This window comes from Anarrhichthys ocellatus, unplaced genomic scaffold (genome assembly GCF_004355925.1).
Source record: "Anarrhichthys ocellatus isolate YVR2014 unplaced genomic scaffold, GSC_Weel_1.0 scaffold3, whole genome shotgun sequence".
Classification (NCBI taxonomy): domain Eukaryota; kingdom Metazoa; phylum Chordata; class Actinopteri; order Perciformes; family Anarhichadidae; genus Anarrhichthys; species Anarrhichthys ocellatus.
This window is the reverse complement of record NW_022280033.1, coordinates 3,431,147-3,450,292: the sequence shown is the minus strand read 5'-3', so window position 1 is coordinate 3,450,292 and position 19,146 is coordinate 3,431,147. Positions and strand designations below refer to the sequence as shown.

Genomic DNA, 19,146 nt, shown 5'->3' with positions numbered 1-19,146 from the left:
TGTCTTTTCTCTCGGCTGTCTTCCGGCCTTTTCACAACCTGTCAAACACACAGAGAGAGAAAACACAGCTCCACTGTCAGCCAGGAATGTATACTCCATTTTCTGGTTATCTTACATTTATGTTCTACTTTATTTATTGTGTCTTTTGTGGTTCTTTTGTTAAAGAGCAGAGAGCCAGAGAATCTGTGGCATGTTGGTTCCTCGTGGAGGAAGGGAGCGAGGGGAGGAAAAATGACGAGCATGGGAAAGGAGACGGGAACGATGAAATGAAGAGAGAGAGAGAGGGGAAAAGGGAAATTGATACAGAATGAAGCAGAGTGATAGTGAAGTGGTGAGCAGGACGGACGGACGGTGTGTGTGTGTGTGTGGATGTGGGTGTGGTCATTGAGTAACGTTGAGGGTTTACATGGAGACAAAACGCCTCCAGGAGCTGCAGAAGAATCTGAGAGCGAGCGGCTGTTTCCGCACTGCAGAGGCAGAATTTAAAGGATCGTTCCACCGCTTTCGTACGTTTGTCAGTCATTTGGGCTTTTGATGACTTTATACTCTCACAGTTAATTGGTGAGATGTTGGCACATCATGTCAACAGCGTTCAGCAGATGTCCTGTTTTCTTTAGCGCACCACACGAGGATAACGCTGCATGTTGGTCTATATTTTTATAACTGTCAAGTCCAAAAAAAGACCAAAACCATCAGCGTGTTGCTTCGTCTCGCAGCGCTCTCTGAAGCCTGTTGGTTCCTACTGAGGTGAAAACATCTCACAAATGTAGAGTTTAAATTATGAAATAAGGCTCAACAGTTTCCTTAACAGCTGGAGAGTAGTTCAGTTGAGTACTATGGTATCTGTAAATGTACTATATCAAAAGTACTGATAAATGTACCTCAACACATTATACATTTTGTCACTTTTTCATGGGATTTGTAAGAAAGACATAGAATACTGCCGGAGTAAACCACAGAGGTGTTAAGGCCTCTGTGATGTGAAACACTGTACACACTCAGAGCAGTAAGGGGGCGGCTCACCTCTGTACCCAACATGACACAGCATGGTAGTTCAGTCTAAAAACGGCAAAAAGCACCAAACTGCGGATGGACTTTTGTTTGTTTTCATGGAATAAAGTGCTGATCTCTGAATCTCTGTGTGGTTTCATGGATCTGCGACTCCAGCAGACAACGGTCCAGATCCTGGATCAGCGAGCGGCTGTTAGCCGGCTGGTGTTTATGTGTCTGCGCGAGGACAAGCAAAGACGGCCGTGTTGTTGTTGGCCGGCGTCCTGGTTCGGGTGGTCAGCATTGGACAGAGGACATGTGGCCTTTGACGGCCCGCAGGATGTAACATCGCTGCTCTGACCGCTCCGACATTTATTTCATTGTAGTTATTTATTATTACTATATTTTGTTTTATTTATATTTCAAACGACATCACCCTAAACATGTCGGTGTCATCCAAAGGCCTCATTTTCAACTGCAGACCACCAGCAAGATGCAAAGTCTTTACAAACAGAAACACAAAAAACATTTCTGAGAATTAAAAAGTAAGAAAAAGAGTTTCTGGCTCCTCACTTGAGATGATGAAACTTTCATCAGAGTGTTGTCTCATGAAGATGGATACCAAATGTATGAAACAAAGGTTTCGTCATCTTTTACAAAACTTTGAGAATACTTTTGCAAAGTGTTCCATCAAACTTGAGTCGTGATTCTCATGTGAGGAAACGGTTTGACGAGACAGACGGAGTGAAGTTGAAGTTATTCTAAAGGTGGACGTTGACCAGATAGACTTGTGTATTATTGTTATTAAATCCATGCTAATCAGTGCTCTGCTCCTCCAGAACATCCCGCGGCTTTAATCCTCCGTGTATCACGCAGACATAACACAGAGGCTGGTTGAAACAACAGATGGACTTCTTAAAGATTTGCTCTCATGAATGATATCAATCATATAATAGCGAGGTTATCTCCTCGGGGAAAGTATGCAACAATAGAATAGATTTTACGCCAACAAGTAAGAGTAGCAGTACTTGTATTTGAAGTACTTGTGCTTTACTGGAGTTTTTACATTTTATTCTACTTAACAATTCTACTTCACTACATTCCTGAGGGAACGTTGAACCGTCTGCACTACATTTAATTTCAAGATGAAGCTATTTAAATGATTCACAATGTAAGTGTACGGGGAACAAAAGGTATTGTTTGCCGGATGTTGTAATTCCACCGTGTGGCCACTAAAGTTTGCTTCACCGTCCGGCGCTCTTCCTGGAGTCTCGAGCTACTGTACATGTAACAGTAACACTCTGCTCCAACATTAATGTATTAATATTATTAATACAGAATTATAATGTATAACGGTGTGATACTAGCCACGGTCCTTCTGCAGAATGATTACTTTTACTTTTCGTACTTTGAAGTACATCTCGCTGATAATACTTTTATGTGCTTTTGCTTAAGTTGCATTTTGAATACTTCAAAATACCCGGTGTTGCTCTTCTCTCACCTTCAGTTGAGTTTCTGTTGTTTACCGGTTGCTTGCTGTGTATCAGTCTCTGTCTGATGCAGGACTGAAGCTCTGCAGTAAAGCAGCTCATCACAGTGCGAAATCCCTCCACTGTACTAATAATAATCACATCTGACTGCTCTTCATTCATCATATTTCATTCAGTCTGCTGGAAACACCTCACTGACACTCGGAGGTGATGCCGACGCTTCCTGTCTGTTGTCACGGTTCCATCTCGTGACTTCTACATTTGTTTGTGCGCACAGATTATCTCACCTAACAGCTTTGGTTTCTCTTTTTATAAGTAAGCTCACACACTGCCCGTCAATACGACTACATTGATGGACCTTCTGAGGAGGTTGTTAATGTGTACAAATGTTTGTCTTTTAACACAAAGCAAGTCGACTCATGAGGAAGATATTCTGTTGTTGATTCTGTGGATTTAAAACGTATCAGCTGTTCTTTGGTTGAGCCGACTGTGTGGAGTGAGACTCTTAGAGCTTGGTGACGACGGCATGAATACAAATATGTCCAGCATAAATCCGATGCAGACGACATCACACCAATTTTTAATTTAACCTCCTCACTATAGAGTCTAAACATTAGGAACTCCAAATCATGGAAGTTTATTTATCTGATTTTCAGATCTTTAAGTCTACAATTAAATTCAGAGATTACTTCTTAATGCATTAGTCAGCGTTTAAAGAACACTTTCAACGCTGTTTTCTTCATGTCTTTCTTCTTCATGACAGCAGGAAGTAGTTCACGGTTCCTGGTTTTTGGAAGTTGTAAATGAACCGAGATGCGGTTTTTGTTTCAGCCCAAACCCACCAAGGGTCGGATGAGGATCCACTGTCTGGAGAACGTGGACAAGGCTCTGCAGTTCCTGAAGGAGCAGAGGGTCCACCTGGAGAACATGGGCTCCCACGACATCGTAGACGGAAACCACCGCCTCACCCTGGGGCTCATCTGGACCATCATCCTCCGCTTCCAGGTAAGAGGCAGCCACGCATGTTTGCATCCCATGACGACGTAGATGTAGTCCGACACATCTGGGCAACCAGATTCTGTTCCACAAATACAAAAAAACACCTTCACACACTGTGGTAAGTGTGCTATCTTGTTAATCATAAAATGAATCATTAATATTTTAATTACAAGATAAAGTTCCACATTATTTCTGCAGAGATGACAGCAGAGTCGGGGTAATGTTAAATCCTTTATAATCCTAAAAATGTGACTAAAAGATTAAGAGTTGTAAGTTTAAATGAATTCATATTTTACTGTTTTTTACACATTTCAAATTTATTTCTTTGAAGTGAGAAATAAACTGCTCTCACCTCATTACGTCCCTGAGCTGCTTTTTTTAATTATTTATCTGCTTCAAAGCCATTGATCTCGGTGAAAATGACCTCATTTAATGACTGAAATCACACTCGTCATCTACTGTATGTCGATGGGGTCGTGGTGTCACTCGGGTGATGATGTCGTCATCGGGGACAGTGAACAGTTGGCTGAAAAGGATTTAGCTTTTATAAGCCGTGAGGATTAAAAAAAAACTCTTTTTCGTGGTTTTAAATCCTGCAGCGGGTGAAATGGAGCCGAGTGCAGATTGACAGCAGGACCACAGTGTTGGTCTGTGTGTGTGTGTGTGTGTGTGTGTGTGTGTGTGTGTGTGTGTGTGTGTGTGTGTGTGTGTGTGTGTGTAAGCATGTGAGGTTCATATATGCCTCGGCGGTGTTGATTTTGCTGATTTGTGGCTCAGATGTGACTCACGCTTCTATCAGGCTGAAACTGATGGATGTCAATCAATGAAGGTGAGGTGTGTGTGCTGTCATTCTATCTTTGTGAGGACATATCAGATTTTAAGATAGTTTGGAAATTGAAGGTTTTCATGATATATTCTAAATGTGAGAGTGATTTTAGAAACCGGGGACATGTTTGAACAGGGAGGACCGTTTAAGAACATCTGGATATGTTGTGAAAGTGCAGACATTTTTTTATTTTTATTTTTTATTTTTTTGTCAAAGTGGGGACAGTTTTGGAAAGCATTGCCACTTTTATAAAGTGAGGACATTTTTCATCTGTATGCCCATGTTTAGAAAGTGAGAACATTTTTGGACAGTGAGGAAATGTTTAGAGGGTGTGCACACGTTTAGAAAATATGCACGTGCTTGGAAAGTGAGTAAAATATTTCAGAAGTGGAAGGGCTGAGAGTTGGGTTCAAGGCTGGGGTCTGGGGAATGCATTGTGAATGTCCTCACAAGTGTGGAGGTGCAGATGTTTGTGTGTGTTGATGTGAGGAAGGTTGGTGACAGTGAGGACGTCGGTGCAGACCAGTGATGCGTCATGTCGGTGGTGGACCTCTCATTACACGTGCATGTGTGAGTGAAAGGAGTTTGAAAGCAACAGCGTGGGACATTTTGCTTAGAGATGCCATGTCTGTTTTTATACTGATGCTCTTAATCTTCTTACAGCATGGCATGTGTGTGTTTTTATTTTAAATAAACCCTTTAATATTTAATATCCTAACCGAACATTCAAAATTTTAGAGCTGTGACTGCAGCAGGGATTGATGAATACTTTATGCATAGTTTAGTGTTAATTGAATCTGTAATTCTCAGTTTGATTATGGCTATTATTATAATACCTTTAATTGTTTTCTTTAGCATTGTTTTCTCCTCCCCATGCTGTGGTGCAATTTATCCGGTTTTCTTTATATACGTGTCTTTTCAGTAATGAGGGAACGATTGATTTAATAACTTGCTGATCAAAACAAAGTTGAAAGTGCTGCATGAATGCTGTGATGTTGACTTAAGTGTCTCACAAAGACAATTACACACAAAATCTAACTCTTCCGGTGTGAATATACTTGAATAAGAAGCAGATTCGTCAACAAGCGGCCTCCTCTCTCATTAAGAGTCTGTTACATCGGTGCCTTCTCTGTCTGTGTTTGTCTCAGATCCAGGACATCAGTGTGGAGACGGAGGACAACAAGGAGAAGAAGTCGGCTAAAGACGCTCTGCTGCTCTGGTGTCAGATGAAGACGGCAGGGTGAGAGTCCACACACGAGCTTTAAAAATAACTTCCTCACATCTACATTTCTAGATTGTTAGTGCGTCTCCAAAGTTCAGACTACATTTCCCATCAGCCCCGTTGCCCCCTGTTCTTCTCCCTGAACAAATTGGAAGTGATATTTTTCCCCCCTCAGCTTTAATCTTTCCACCACCAACCAGAATCGTTTAAACGCTTTAGTTCTGTTTGCTGAGCAGAGTCGAGGCTAATAAAGTGAGACAGTGATGTGATGTGTAAAAGACAAACGGAGCACCATTAAGTACCGTTCAGTAGCGGCGGTGTGACGCGAGAACCTGACGAGCTGTGATTTCCTCTTCCTGTCCAGATATCCAAACGTCAACATCCACAACTTCAGCACCAGCTGGAGAGACGGGATGGCCTTCAACGCTATCATCCACAAACACAGGTACTACTACTACTGCTACCACTACCACTGCCACTACGACGACTACTCTTCTACGCTATGGAGTCATTTCACAGATTCCAATAAAATGAAGTTACTGTACATTGATAATAATGTTCATTTGGGACAGAACACTTTCATTTTATCGCCCTCATACAGGCAGATGTTTGTGTTTACAGTCAAACGAGCTGCGTACTCATGATGCCACGAGAACCGTTTAGAAACTGCTACAATCACGTGAAACGTTTTACACAAAGCGGCTTTAAAGAGAAACTTTCTCCTCACGGCCTTTGTTATCCACAAACACAAGTGAGTCCAGCGTCACGTCATTCCACATGTCCTGTCGTACCTCTGCACACAGGCTTCTCTTTAATAACTGTAGAGTCTCAGCTGATCAGTCAGCAGGCTGTTTCCCTCAAACCAAACTGAGACTCAAATCATGTCTTTATTATATAAGTAATACTAAGAACGGTCATGCAGCAGATTGGAGAAAACAAAAAGAGATTAACTGAAAATCTCTGATTATTAATCATTTTGGGGGTTTGACTGAAACTTCCACTTGATCTGGAATTATTCTTTTCTTTCCAGTTGGAACAGTTTTAGACCAGTAGGGACGTACAAATAGTTTATGGTTTTATAAGCTGTTTCCAATATTCTGAGTCAACATACTAAATAACAAACAAATTGATGATAACAAATTCATGATTTTACCAGAATCTTCCCCAGAATTTGGTCCCTGGAGAAATGTCACAGAAAGCCCAATTGTTAACTTAAGTATAAATAAATTAAATAAAAATCCAAGTAATTAAATCACTGTAGAGTCCTACAGTAGTAGTAGTAGTTCTCGTGGGGAACTCAGATTTCAACCTGATTTCTGTTTTTATTTGATCAATTACTAAGTTTTTCTTTGTTTGTTGTTGTCGTCTTCAGACCGGACCTGATCGACTTTGATAAGCTGAAGAAATCAAATGCTCACCACAACTTGCAGAATGCCTTCAACCTGGCCGAGCAAGACCTGGGCCTCACCAAGCTGCTGGATGCCGAGGGTGAGGGAGGACACACACACACACACACACACACACACACACACACACACACACACACACACACCTTTTTTTTTCATATAGTATGCTCTCTGACCTTTCACCCTGTGTGTGTGTGTGTGTGTGTGTGTGTGTGTGTGCACAGACATCAGTGTGGACCACCCTGATGAGAAGTCCATCATCACCTACGTGGTGACCTACTACCACTACTTCTCCAAGATGAAGGCGCTGAAGGTGGAGGGGAAGAGAATCGGCAAGGTGACCAAACGCCTCCTAACACCTCAAATACATTCTCACCTCAGCAGACGTTAAAGGACCGTGCTGCTGTTGCTGCTGTTGTTGTTTTAAACATATTTCCTCCTCCTCTCCAGGTTCTGGACAACGCCATCGAGACGGAGAAGATGGTCGAGAAGTACGAGTCTCTGGCGTCGGACCTGCTGGAGTGGATCGAACAGACCATCATCATCCTCAACAACAGGAAGTTTGCCAACTCTCTGGTGGGAGTCCAGCAGCAGCTGCAGGCCTTCAACACTTACCGCACTGTGGAGAAACCACCAAAGTCAGTAAACACACACTCTGATGACTTTAAACTGGCCCCAGTCTTTACCACGGTGTTTGGTATTACTGGCTGATAACATTAAAAAGTAACGCTGAAGAGAAGTAAGACTCATCTATAAAGCAGGGAATAGGTTGGTCATTGTGAACGAGACATTAGTATTGTGTTAGGAGTCATAAGCTGGAGGATTACGTCATTGCTTTCCAAGCCGGACCACAATAGCCAATAAGAGAGGTTTTTTATTAGGCCAAATGGAGCTAAGCACAACTGTCCTCCTCACCATCATTAAGCTTAAACAACCAAATTAACTCTTAGAAAAAGATTCTAAAAATTGTAAAATTTCACATAAACATCTACAAACTTATTCAAGTTTTAACACATTTAAGAAAAACTCTTTACTTTGTAGATCTACTGAGACATGACAGTCTATGACCTAATGCCTTCATGACTATGACTAGTGAGTGGATCAAAAACAAAAACGCATCGAAATGAACATTTAGCATAAAATGTGTTGAAGGTTTTTGTCTTGATTTTTCTCTCTGGTCGTTTGAGGTTTCAGATTGTGTTGCTGTATTAGACTTCGTTATACAGCACAAGTTGTCTGTCGTTTAAACCTTTAAATGTCTGAAACTAAAACTTTAAATAGTAAAATATGAAATGTGTGTGTTTGTGTGTGTGCGCAGGTTCACAGAGAAGGGAAACCTGGAGGTTCTTCTGTTCACCATCCAGAGTAAGATGAGAGCCAACAACCAGAAGGTTTACACTCCTCGAGAGGGCAAACTCATCTCCGACATCAACAAGGTAACTTATCATCATAAAGATAACAGCGTTATTTAATGATGAGAAAATCCCTAAAAGGGTTGTTGCATTACATCTACTTGAAATATATAAATCACAATATCAATTAGAATCTTTTAAAAACTACACATTAACATCTAACCGTTCTGGAGTCACCATCATGTTGTTCATCATCTGTGTAGCTGTTGAGCTGATATTGTGTGCGTTTGTTTTAGGCGTGGGAGCGTCTGGAGAAGGCGGAGCACGAGCGGGAGCTGGCTCTGAGGACGGAGCTGATTCGTCAGGAGAAGCTGGAGCAGCTCGCCCGACGCTTCGACCGCAAAGCCGCCATGAGGGAGACGTGGCTGAGCGAGAACCAGCGGCTGGTCTCCCAGGTAACACGCACTTCAATATTACCATAGTCTTATATCTCAGAAAGGAAGTTCACTAAATAATGTTGTAGAGGCGCAAAGATGGTCAGTCCTGCTCACATCGATTGTTATTTCTAATCCATTCATAAAAGTCTTGATAATAATAATAATATCTTGTCCATATGTTCCTCTATCCCTCCTTTGTGTCCTCCCCTTGCTCCCATTTCCTCTCTCCTCGACTTGTTACCTACCGTTCCAATCTGTTTTCCTTCCTCTCTCCTCTACCTGGCCTCATTTTCTTTCCTCTCGTTGTCTCCTATTCTCTCCATGTTTTCTTTCCGCTCTCCTCTTATTGTTTCCTTTCCTTACCTCACATCTTGTCTCCTTTACTGTCTCCTCTTCTTGTCTCCTTTCCTCTGCCCTGTTTCCTTGCCTGTTTTCTGTCCTCTCCTTGTTCTTTTTCTTTCCTTGTTTTCTTTCCTCTGTCCTTTTATTGTTTCCTTTTATTACCTCACATCTTGTCTCCTTTCCTCTCTCCTCTTCTTGTCTCCTTTCCTCTCTCCTCTTCTTGTCTCCTGTCTTCTTTTCTCTCCTTGTGTCCTTTCCTCTGTCCTCTTCCAGGATAACTTTGGATTTGACCTCCAGGCCGTAGAAGCTGCTACTAAGAAACATGAAGCCATAGAAACGGACATTGCGGCCTACGAGGAGCGAGTTGAGGTCAGTTCATCACAGCTTCAGATGCAGAATTAGATTGAAATAAGCCCAGAAGTAGTCATTATTATAACCGTTATTATTGTTTAACTCTTTAGGTAGTCTTTTTCAAAACATTGCAGGTTGGAACAAATAGTAATTAATACTTTTTTACATTTTAATCAGGTAGTTCTATGAGAGCGGTTTTATCTCAGTGACATAAATTATGTCTTACTTTTATAGGTTTTTAGAATGAAAACTTTGAATATTACTTATATTTTGTCTATGAAAGGGTTCATGTTTGTGGTTTTTATAAATAAAATGTCTCTCCGACGTGTTTTGTAGGAACCCAAAACAAGGTAAGAGCTGTCTTTTGTTGTCCATTCATCCCGCCCTCTCTCTGGTGCAGGCGGTGGTCTCCGTGGCGAGGGAGATGGAGTCGGAGAATTACCACGACATCAAACGCATCACGGCCAGGAAGGACAACGTGATCCGGCTGTGGGAGTACCTGCTGGAGCTGCTGAAGGCCCGCAGGCAGAGACTGGAGCTGACCCTGGGCCTGCAGAGAGTCTTCCAGGAGATGCTCTACATCATGGACTGGATGGACGAGATGAAGGTATGGCGGCGGGGGGGCCGTTTGTTATATGCAGCTAAAGTTCTTGTTCTTCTGTCGGGGTTAAGACAACATTTAAACACTTCCGCATTTAAGAAGTTAGAAGATAACATTTCAGACATCACCAGAGCAGATCAAATCCTGAACCTTGAACTGTAGTATGTTTGATTATCTCTCAGAAAAATAATTCCTTGGTCGGTTGAGGTGAACTGAGAACTATTTTAATTGACAAAATAATACTTAATTCTGAATCAGTGCGCTACTAATTTATTGGTATTAAAGTCCTGCATGTTTGAATCATTGGAGGATGTTTTGATGCCGGCCTCTCGCTCCCTGCAGATGATGCTGCTCTCTCAGGATTATGGGAAACACCTGCTGGGTGTGGAGGACCTGCTGCAGAAACACGCTCTGGTGGAGGCCGACATCAGCATCCAGGCCGACCGCGTCCGAACCGTCAACCGCAACGCTCAGAAGTTTGCCGATGACATGGAGGGTGAGACAGACAGACGGATGAATACAAGACATTTTAGATTTATTATCACTCTATTTTGCTCTTAGTTGTTGTTCTTTCAGAGAGAAACAGATGAGCATGATGCTGATATTTCCTCTCCCCGTCCTCAGGTTATAAGCCCTGTGATCCTCAGATCATCAGGGATCGGGTCGCTCACATGGATTTCTGCTACCAGGAGCTGAGTCAGCTGGCGGCTGAGCGGCGAGCTCGCCTCGAGGAGTCCCGCCGCCTCTGGAAGTTCTTCTGGGAAATGGCCGAAGAGGTTTTTATTATTACTCTTATTATAATTATTGAAAGTTCTCAGCAGCTAAATGAAAGATGTCGGTGTCGGTTTGTTTTTAGTCTCTTTTTTGGGCTTTCAGACACTTCTGAAACTGCCTTTACGTTTTGCTGCCTCCCTTTGTTTTACTTCACTCTGTGCTATAGTGCTGAACCAAAATGGCCGCATGTTGTGGTGTAACTAAGAAGCTTTAACCACAGCACAGTCGGCTTCATCAGAATTTGAAACCCGAGTTTGCTCTGAGGCGACGTGGCTGAGGCCTGAATGTGTCCATGGTCTGTAGGAGGGCTGGATCAGGGAGAAGGAGCAGATCTTGTCCTCCGAGGATTATGGGAAAGATCTGACAGGAGCGGTGCGATTGCTGAGTCAGCACAAAGCCTTCGAGGACGAGATGAGCGGGCGAGCCGCCCACCTGCAGCAGACCATCAAACAGGGCGAGGAGCTGGTGGCCAACGACCACTTTGGAGCCGACAAGATCAAAGAGCGCATCCAGGACATCCAGGTACGCTGCACCGGAGTTTCTACTCTCAGAGGAAACTTTAATTCTGTTTTTATTCTTCATGTGAGCAGAAAGATGCCTTAAAAAGACTCGGAGTGTCTCGATATTTAATCTAAAGCTTAAAAAGCTATTTACTGCCTTTGATTAAGTCTTTAGAGGTCTTTAGATTTAAATGACTACAAGTAGGCTAGTTGTACAAAAATCATATACTTCACCATCAACTTTGTTTTAAAGAGATTTGATTTATTGGATTCAATGGAAATAAAGTGAATAAAAGTCCTTCTTTACACACAACCATTGCATCCCTTCCTAACACCTTCCCTCCTTCATTTCCTTCCTCCTCCTCCCTCTGTAGGAGCAGTGGGCGGCTCTGGAGCGTCTCTCTGCCGTCCGTAAAGCTCGTCTGCAGGAAGCCTGCAACCAGCACCAGTTCCAGGTAAAAACACTTTTCGCAGCGCGTATTTTCGTAGCTTCTCGCAGGAATTTTGATTGGATTTGAACGAACACAAATTTGCTTATCATTTGCTGTTTCAGTGTGTCTGCCACCTTATACTATTCAGTTATTTCTAGTTATCTAGCAGCCGGAAAGACGGTAATGTTTATGGCTGTTTCCTTAAAAATATGAACTATATTTTCAAATCTTGAAATCGTTGGTAAAAGGAAACAAAACACATTTATTCATTTCCTGCTCAGGCAACAAAAACAAATCCAGATAAGAAAATCATTATTCTGTTCTGCAGGATACATTGTGACAGCTGGAAAAGTACTTGAAAAAATGGAAAATATTGTTTTTGGTTATATTAAACTTTTGGCTTCCTCCCTGCAGGCCGATGCCGACGACATCGACACGTGGATGCTGGACGTGCTGCGGATCGTCTCCAGCGTGGACGTCGGCCACGACGAGTTCTCCACTCAGGCTCTGGTGAAGAAACACAAGGACGTGGCCGAGGAGATCGGCAGCTACCGGCCCGCCATCGAGGCTCTGCATGAACAGTCGCGCACGCTCCCGCCCGAGAAGGCCAACTCTGAGGAGGTGAAGCTCTGACAGACACGGCAAACACAACACTGACCTCTGGAGAGTCTAAAAATAACAGCAGGGAAGAGATTCTCTTCAATCACTGATGGTGTGGGTGTGTTTTGCAGGTTCAGAGCCGGCTGGCGGGCATCGAGGAGCGTTATAAGGAGGTGGTGGAGCTGACGCGGCTCCGGACGCAGGCGCTGCAGGACGCTCTGGTTCTCTACAAGATGCTGAGTGAAGCGAACGCCTGCGAGGTGTGGATCGACGAGAAGGAGCAGTGGCTCAACAGCATGGACATCCCCGAGAAACTGGAGGATCTGGAGGTTGTCCAGCACCGGTGAGGCTCACGATGCAGAGTTTTGTATTTGTTAAGCAACATTTGTGAACCAGGGAGTTTGCATCCTTTAAAAAAAACGGCGTTTTGTCTATAAAATGTCAGAAAATAGTGAAAACCGTCCATCACAATGTGATGAAGCTCAATCAATCAGTGCTTATCAATCATAAGCACCACCGCCGAACGTTTTCAAACTGTCCCTTCTACCTGAGAGGAAAAAATCAACCTGATCACTGGTGGTGGATTCAGTGAATTATTAGAAGGAACGTAAAACAAATTATTAGTTTTTCTTAAATCCAGTTTGAGCTGGTTGTTGTTTAGATGCTGCAGCAGAGAGAAGACGGTCACAGAGAGACTGTGGGAACCAGCTCTGTGCGTGCGTGTGTGTGTGGGTGGGTGTATTTCAGACTGTGGTTACACAGTTCGTTCACAGAAGCCTCTGAATCTGGTTTTCAGCCACTTGTCTCTCAATACTGTTTGACCACAAAGCGTCACATGGATTCTTTCCCAGACGCTGTGTGTGTGGTTGTGTGTGTGCGTGTGTGTGTGTGTGTGTGTGTGTGTGTGTGTGTGTGTGTGTGAGAGTGACTGACTGACTGAACAGCAGCAGCTTTCAGCTGAAAACGCTTCACTTCTTACCTCACAGTTTTTTTCCTTTCAATAGCGTCATGAAACCTGTTGAACATTGTTTTAAACATTTATAAAGATGTTTGCTTCTTAACCAGAGCTCAACGATGCACCGACGCTGCAGATTTGATCAGATCATTTTAGTTTAATACAAACCAGTAACGGGCGATGTCGGGAGAGAAATTCATGATGAATTAAAATCAAACCCTTTTAAATTTGCCACTCAGCTCATTACGTGTAACTCACAGGTTCGAGAGTCTGGAGCCGGAGATGAACAACCAGGCGTCCCGAGTTGCCGTGGTGAACCAGGTCGCTAGGCAACTGATCCACTGCGGACATCCTAGTGAGACGGAGATCAAGAGCCAGCAGGACAAACTCAACACCAGGTAATCTCACCGGGATTAAACCAGCTCGTACTCCGGGATTAGCAGATCCTCAACCGATACTTGAGATGATACCGGTAAATAAACCGGAATTAAAGGGAAAAGTAAACAATGATTGAAGTTGGGTAAAATGGGAAACTAGACTAAGAAGGGATTACCTTTAAATGAACATGTTGTTTAGCACCGACTAACTTAAACGTACTGTAATAAAGTGAGATTTGGGTCGTTTAGATAAAGTAATCAAACCTGGCGGGTGCCTGGTGTTTTGTGTTGCTGATGGTGTCTCCGTCCGTCCGTCCGTCCGTCCAGGTGGAGTCAGTTCAGAGATCTGGTGGACCAGAAGAAAGACAGTCTGAGCTCAGCTCTGGGAGTCCAGAACTACCACCTGGAGTGTAACGAGACCAAGTCCTGGATCAAAGAGAAGACCAAGGTACCAACAGAACACAAACAGTCTGCTGTCATCGAGCCAATAAATATACTAGAAAACACGTCGTCACAGATTGCAGCAATGTGCGTCAAAAATCACTCTTTCTCAGTCATGACTCTCGAGCTCACATACATGATCCACATATTTTTGGATTCAGTGTGATTTACACTTTCAGATGATATGTCATCTCCAATGATGATAGCAGTGACAAAATCCCTCACTATCTACTGTTTTGTGTTGCACTATTAACATTTGTTTCGGCTCAGAATGTCCCCTTCAGCATGGCTCTTAAAAATACTTTTATCTCCTGTAATTAAACTCTTGACTAACTCACCCCCTCCCTCCGTCCCTGTCCTCCTGCAGGTGATCGAGTCGACCCAGGAGCTTGGGAACGACCTGGCCGGCGTCATGGCTCTGCAGAGGAAGCTGACGGGGATGGAGCGCGACCTGGCCGCCATCGAAGACAAGCTGGGCGACCTGGGGAAAGAGGCGGACCGCTTGGCCTCTGAGCACCCGGAGCAGTCCGAGGCCATCAAGGGACGTCTGGACGGGATCACCGGCGTCTGGGACGAGATGAAGGTAGGAGAGTACCTGTCACAGAATACGATCAGGTGCACCAGAAATCTGTTTTAAGTCGCTTCTCTCTGAATATCACACCCCCTTTCTGTTTCCAGGACACCATGAAGAACCGGGAGGAGTCCCTGGGCGAGGCCAGCAAGCTGCAGAAGTTCCTGCGCGACCTGGACGACTTCCAGTCGTGGCTGTCGCGGACGCAGACGGCCATCGCCTCCGAGGACATGCCCAACACGCTGGTCGAGGCCGAGAAGCTGCTGACCCAGCACGAAAACATCAAGAATGAAATCCGCAACTACGAGGAGGACTACCAGAAGATGCGGGACATGGGCGAGATGGTGACGCAGGGCCAGACGGACGCGCAGTACATGTTCCTGCGGCAGCGGCTGCAGGCGCTCGACACCGGCTGGAACGAGCTGCACAAGATGTGGGAGAACCGGCAGAACCTGCTGTCCCAGTCCCACGCTTACCAGCTGTTCCTCAGGGACACCAAGCAGGCCGAGGCCTTCCTCAACAACCAGGTAAACCCGTGATGTCATCACAAGGGCTTTACATCATGTGATCTGACCACAGAGTGAACTGTTCTCTCATTTGTGTTAATACTGACAAATGCACACACACACACACACTGTGATTAGCAGATAAATATCTGACTGGGCGTCCGTCCAGTCCAGCCTCATGTGTGTTGGACCAGATCTCTCTCTCTCTCTCACTCACTCACTCACACACACACACACACACACACACACACACACAGTACATGCTGGTATTGGCGCCAACCTCACCTGACCCTGTACAGGATTAGCGATTAAAGAAATGGATTGAAGTAGAGCTGCAACAATTAGTTGATTAATTGACAAACTGAGAATTAATCGCGAAGGATTTCCTGCTTTTCTTTCTAACGTAATTAATAACTGGATATCTTTGTGATTGAACTGTTTGTCGGACAAAACATGACATTTAAAGTCAGTGGACATTTTTCACATGACTTTCTGTCCCTTTCCTCTTGTCCTTTCGTCCACCTGGACCTGACTTCTCACTTGAAGGTCCGAGGCTGCCACCAAGTGGTGGAAGTCCTTCATTACAGCAACATGTTCGGACGGTTTAAATTACTTTCTGCATGTTTATAAAACGTTTACTGATTAACAGGACACATATTCCAAAGAAAGATACCTTACAAATTACAGAAAAGATATTTCTAGAGATGAAAAACCCAAATATTTTGTTAGGACGTTGTGACTGTCATCATTTCACCAAGTGAAACAAGAGGAGCTTCATCATTACACATTCTTATCTCCTCTTGTACTGTCCGTCTTCTACTTTCTAATGTTCCTACCTGTTTACATCTCTAGAGAGAGAGAGAACTTGGAAAAGAGTCCTGTATATCAGTAAAAGGACTCTTATTGTAGAAATTAATTTAATTTAATCATACATGTTGCTGTAGTGACAAACTTCTTCCACTTGATGGCAGCCTCTGACCTTCTTAAAGAGAAAAGTTAGAGAAGAAGTAATATGTCCACTGGGACTTTAAATGTCATGTTTTGTCTGAACAACACTTGGGACGCAAAGATATTCTTATATATATTTCTAACTTTTGCATGTTTATAAGTGTATCACTTTGATTCTCATGCATCTACATGTTGTAGTAACGTTGTTCATAGAGGAGTTTCTGGTCTCTGTGTGTTCGTGTCTCAGGAGTACGTGCTGGCTCACACCGAGATGCCCACCACTCTGGAGGGGGCCGAGGCCGCCATCAAGAAGCAGGAGGACTTCATGACCACCCTGGACGCCAACGACGAGAAGATCAGCGGCGTGGTCGACACCGGACGCCGCTTGGTAACTGACGGCAACATCAACGCGGAGCGCACCCAGGAGAAGGTGGACTCCATCGACCAGAGGTGACCGAGATTCTGTTCGTCTGTCTGCGGGATTTCAAGCTTTTTCTTCATTTCATGACATTGACTATTATGCTGTTGTGTTTTTTACCTCTTTTACTAATAACCCTTAATTACCTTCCGTTGAGCAAGTCCTTTCAACCCTGCCTGCAGCACACTGGTGACCAGGCTTAAAAAGTAGCTTTTATATCTGGAAGTATAAAAATGTTCTAAACTTACAGTTGAAACTGTGTGTAGGTAGGTGCAGAACAACTTGTATACATTATAAAAATATTGATTGTTGTCTTACAGACACAAGAAGAACCGAGCGGCTGCCAGCGACCTGCTGTCGCGGCTGAAGGACAACAGAGACCTGCAGAAGTTCCTGCAGGACTGCCAGGAGGTAAAACTACAGACACTTGTATATTAAATCAGTGCAGAAAACCTGCAGTGACTCAGAGAGTGCCCGAGATAATGTGCCGTCTGTGTGTCTTCAGCTGTCCCTGTGGATCAATGAGAAGATGCTGACGGCTCAGGACATGTCGTACGATGAGGCCAGGAACCTCCACAGCAAGTGGCTCAAACACCAGGCCTTCATGGCCGAGCTGCAGTCCAACAAGGAGTGGCTGGACAAGATCGACAAGGTGGGAGGGGGAGGAGGCGAGGGAAAGATGGAGGGGGCAGGGAACACAGACATGTCCCTCGGCTTATTTAGGGTCAATAACGGCCCTGGCTGAACAGCTTCTAACCAAAGACGTCATTTGACATGAGCCATTGATTTTAAATGAGTTGATTACATTATGAATATGATGTACGTTGACCGTCTTCCTTCAAACAACACAGTCCAGCAGAACCGTCTGCAGTGACATTTATTGTAGCTGTTCAATCTCAATAAATCCCGTAAATTTCCACTTGAGCTTCCTCAATATTTGGAAACTTTGAGACCTTCCCTTAAATTTGAAATAAGGTTTAGTGTTTTTGATCAAAGCTCGTCCTCACAGCACGAGTCTCTACTGATGGACCTGCTAAACACTCGATGCTTCCTTTAGCTAATGAAAGCTGAGTTTTAAAAACCAGCGCTGTCTTTCAGGACGGGCAGGCGCTGATGGCAGAGAAGCCGGAGACGGAGGCCATGGTGAAAGAGAAGCTGGCGTCCCTGAAGACTATGTGGGAGGACCTCGAGTCGACCACCCAGACGAAAGCCAAGTGTCTGTTTGACGCCAACAAGGCGGAGCTGTTCACCCAGAGCTGCGCCAACCTCGACAAGTGGCTAGGCGGCCTGGACGGGCAGCTGCAGTCTGACGACTACGGCAAGGACCTCACCTCCGTCAACATCCTGCTGAAGAAACAGCAGGTGAGGAGCACGTTCACCTGATCGCTACACTTCTTCAGATCTTTACAGGAGTTTTGCATTAACATGAAGACTGACAAAGCAGATGGCGATGATGTTTTTGCTCCATCGGTTGTCTTTCTAGTTTCTAATGCTCAGAAGCTCTTCCTGTGTCAGTTTGACTAAACGTCCTGTAAAGCCTCTCAGTTTGACAGCAGAGTTTCTCTTCCACTTAACCCCTTTTATACCAGTAAAAAAAAGTTTCACAGATAAAACACTAGACACTGATTATCATGAATACAATACAGCCAGGCCCTTACTGTATGTACAGTGAGTAATGTATGTAAAATACTTCTAAAGCTGAAGATGATTTGTGTAACTTAAACAGATGGAGCCTCAGTGGTGGAAGAAGAAGTCGGAGCATGCTAACACGCTAAATGAAGATGGTGATCATTATAGATGCTGAACATCAACATGTCAGCATGCTGGTGTCAGTACAGACTCACAAAGCAGTTAGCAGGACTGCAGAATCTTAAGTCTTCTGCTCAGAGTTCAGCCTGTCAGTCAGTCTGTTCTCCTCTTTAAGCTTCAGAGATCACATAACTTGTCTGATGTGTACGTTAAGACCCTGAGAGTTGATTTAATTCAACCTATGCACATAAGTGTGCTTCTAAATTGAATTATTTAATATTGAAACAGACAGTGATTGATGATATCTGAATGCATTCCTGCACTTTGTCTTATTTTTGTGGAATTATTTTTGCAAAAATAAGCCAAATTGTGAAATTAATCATTTTTGTTCATTTTTGTGATCCAAAGCTCTTAAATTCCTGAAGGGAAGCTCTTCAGGAGTTTCTCAATTTTTACAGTGATGAGAGGAGAGTGAGTCTTACCCCCCCTTTACATAATCCATCCACTGGTGCACACACACACTTTCATATCCACAAAGTCTTAGCTGTGCACACACACACACACACTACACTCCACTCCACTACACTCACACAGCAGTTATGTAAGCTCTCTCATTTGATGTGTTACAAGCCCACACTGAGCCTGAGAAATGTGGTGTGTGTGTGTGTGTGTGTGTGTGTGTCCACCAGTAACCGAGACAGAACTGAGAGAGTGTGAATCGGTCTGAAGGATGATGTTGGTATTTTCAGTCTATTAGAGCAGCTTTACTTCTCTTATCATCCGTCTTCTCTTGAGATCTGTGCTGTAATTTCTTTTGAGAGAGTGTGTGTGTGTGTGTGTGCGCATGCATGTGTGTGTTA

At 43.9% G+C, this 19,146-nt stretch overlaps 1 protein-coding gene across 2 annotated transcripts in view; it reads left to right on the top strand.

Moving 5' to 3' along the window:
* The window catches only part of sptbn1 (spectrin, beta, non-erythrocytic 1), a 95,085-nt gene that overhangs the window by 56,499 nt on the left and 19,440 nt on the right, over nucleotides 1–19,146 (top strand). For both annotated transcript variants that reach the window (XM_031878587.1, XM_031878578.1), the window contains 24 exons: nucleotides 3,312–3,485; nucleotides 5,454–5,545; nucleotides 5,892–5,972; nucleotides 6,900–7,015; nucleotides 7,158–7,270; nucleotides 7,384–7,571; nucleotides 8,252–8,369; nucleotides 8,582–8,740; nucleotides 9,338–9,433; nucleotides 9,816–10,022; nucleotides 10,359–10,512; nucleotides 10,641–10,792; nucleotides 11,094–11,312; nucleotides 11,665–11,745; nucleotides 12,136–12,342; nucleotides 12,453–12,664; nucleotides 13,537–13,674; nucleotides 13,981–14,101; nucleotides 14,462–14,677; nucleotides 14,773–15,192; nucleotides 16,367–16,569; nucleotides 16,858–16,948; nucleotides 17,043–17,189; nucleotides 17,636–17,899. In XM_031878587.1, the coding sequence (XP_031734447.1) occupies nucleotides 3,312–3,485; nucleotides 5,454–5,545; nucleotides 5,892–5,972; nucleotides 6,900–7,015; nucleotides 7,158–7,270; nucleotides 7,384–7,571; nucleotides 8,252–8,369; nucleotides 8,582–8,740; nucleotides 9,338–9,433; nucleotides 9,816–10,022; nucleotides 10,359–10,512; nucleotides 10,641–10,792; nucleotides 11,094–11,312; nucleotides 11,665–11,745; nucleotides 12,136–12,342; nucleotides 12,453–12,664; nucleotides 13,537–13,674; nucleotides 13,981–14,101; nucleotides 14,462–14,677; nucleotides 14,773–15,192; nucleotides 16,367–16,569; nucleotides 16,858–16,948; nucleotides 17,043–17,189; nucleotides 17,636–17,899 (3,969 nt within the window). The remainder of the gene's footprint in view (nucleotides 1–3,311; nucleotides 3,486–5,453; nucleotides 5,546–5,891; nucleotides 5,973–6,899; nucleotides 7,016–7,157; nucleotides 7,271–7,383; nucleotides 7,572–8,251; nucleotides 8,370–8,581; nucleotides 8,741–9,337; nucleotides 9,434–9,815; nucleotides 10,023–10,358; nucleotides 10,513–10,640; nucleotides 10,793–11,093; nucleotides 11,313–11,664; nucleotides 11,746–12,135; nucleotides 12,343–12,452; nucleotides 12,665–13,536; nucleotides 13,675–13,980; nucleotides 14,102–14,461; nucleotides 14,678–14,772; nucleotides 15,193–16,366; nucleotides 16,570–16,857; nucleotides 16,949–17,042; nucleotides 17,190–17,635; nucleotides 17,900–19,146) is intronic.